This window comes from Sinocyclocheilus rhinocerous, unplaced genomic scaffold, assembly GCF_001515625.1.
Source record: "Sinocyclocheilus rhinocerous isolate Xijiao unplaced genomic scaffold, SAMN03320098_v1.1 C35148024, whole genome shotgun sequence".
Lineage (NCBI taxonomy): Eukaryota > Metazoa > Chordata > Actinopteri > Cypriniformes > Cyprinidae > Sinocyclocheilus > Sinocyclocheilus rhinocerous.
Genome location: NW_015740911.1, coordinates 1 through 390, shown reverse-complemented (window position 1 = coordinate 390; position 390 = coordinate 1). Strand labels below are relative to the sequence as shown.

General features: G+C 41.8%; 1 protein-coding gene across 1 annotated transcript; it reads right to left on the bottom strand.

Moving 5' to 3' along the window:
* Window positions 1-6: 6 nt before the first annotated feature.
* On the bottom strand, window positions 7-386 carry LOC107734726 (proteasome subunit beta type-3-like; the record flags this gene model as incomplete). Its single annotated transcript, XM_016546676.1, has 2 exons — window positions 7-153; window positions 265-386. Coding segments are annotated over 2 exons (234 nt in total), but the record flags the coding sequence as incomplete, so codon positions are not given.
* Window positions 387-390: the final 4 nt, after the last annotated feature.

The window sequence follows — 390 nt, the reverse complement described above, 5'->3', positions numbered from 1 at the left end:
TGCCAATAAACAGTGACTAGCATGTGTACAGACATGCATTTTTACCTCCTCTCATACAGAAGGTTGGACACCATGCTCATGAAGGTCTTCGGCTTGATCTGACGACCTTCCTTCAGCTCATACAAGTTCAAGCGGAACTTCAGCCTTTGAGATCTAAAATAAGAGAGAAAGATAAAGACCACAAGGTATTTAAAAAAGAAAAAAAAAAGACAAGTGTTATGTTTAATACCAAATATTATAATGCATCTGACACTGTATTCTTACACTGTCTGTACATCTGTGGCAAGGCCTGCCAGCCCGATGAAGAGTCTCTCTCCCATAGGGAAGAGTTTCTGGAAGTCAGTTGTAACCAGCTGTGCCTGGATGCCAAACCTCCGGTCTGATGCTATT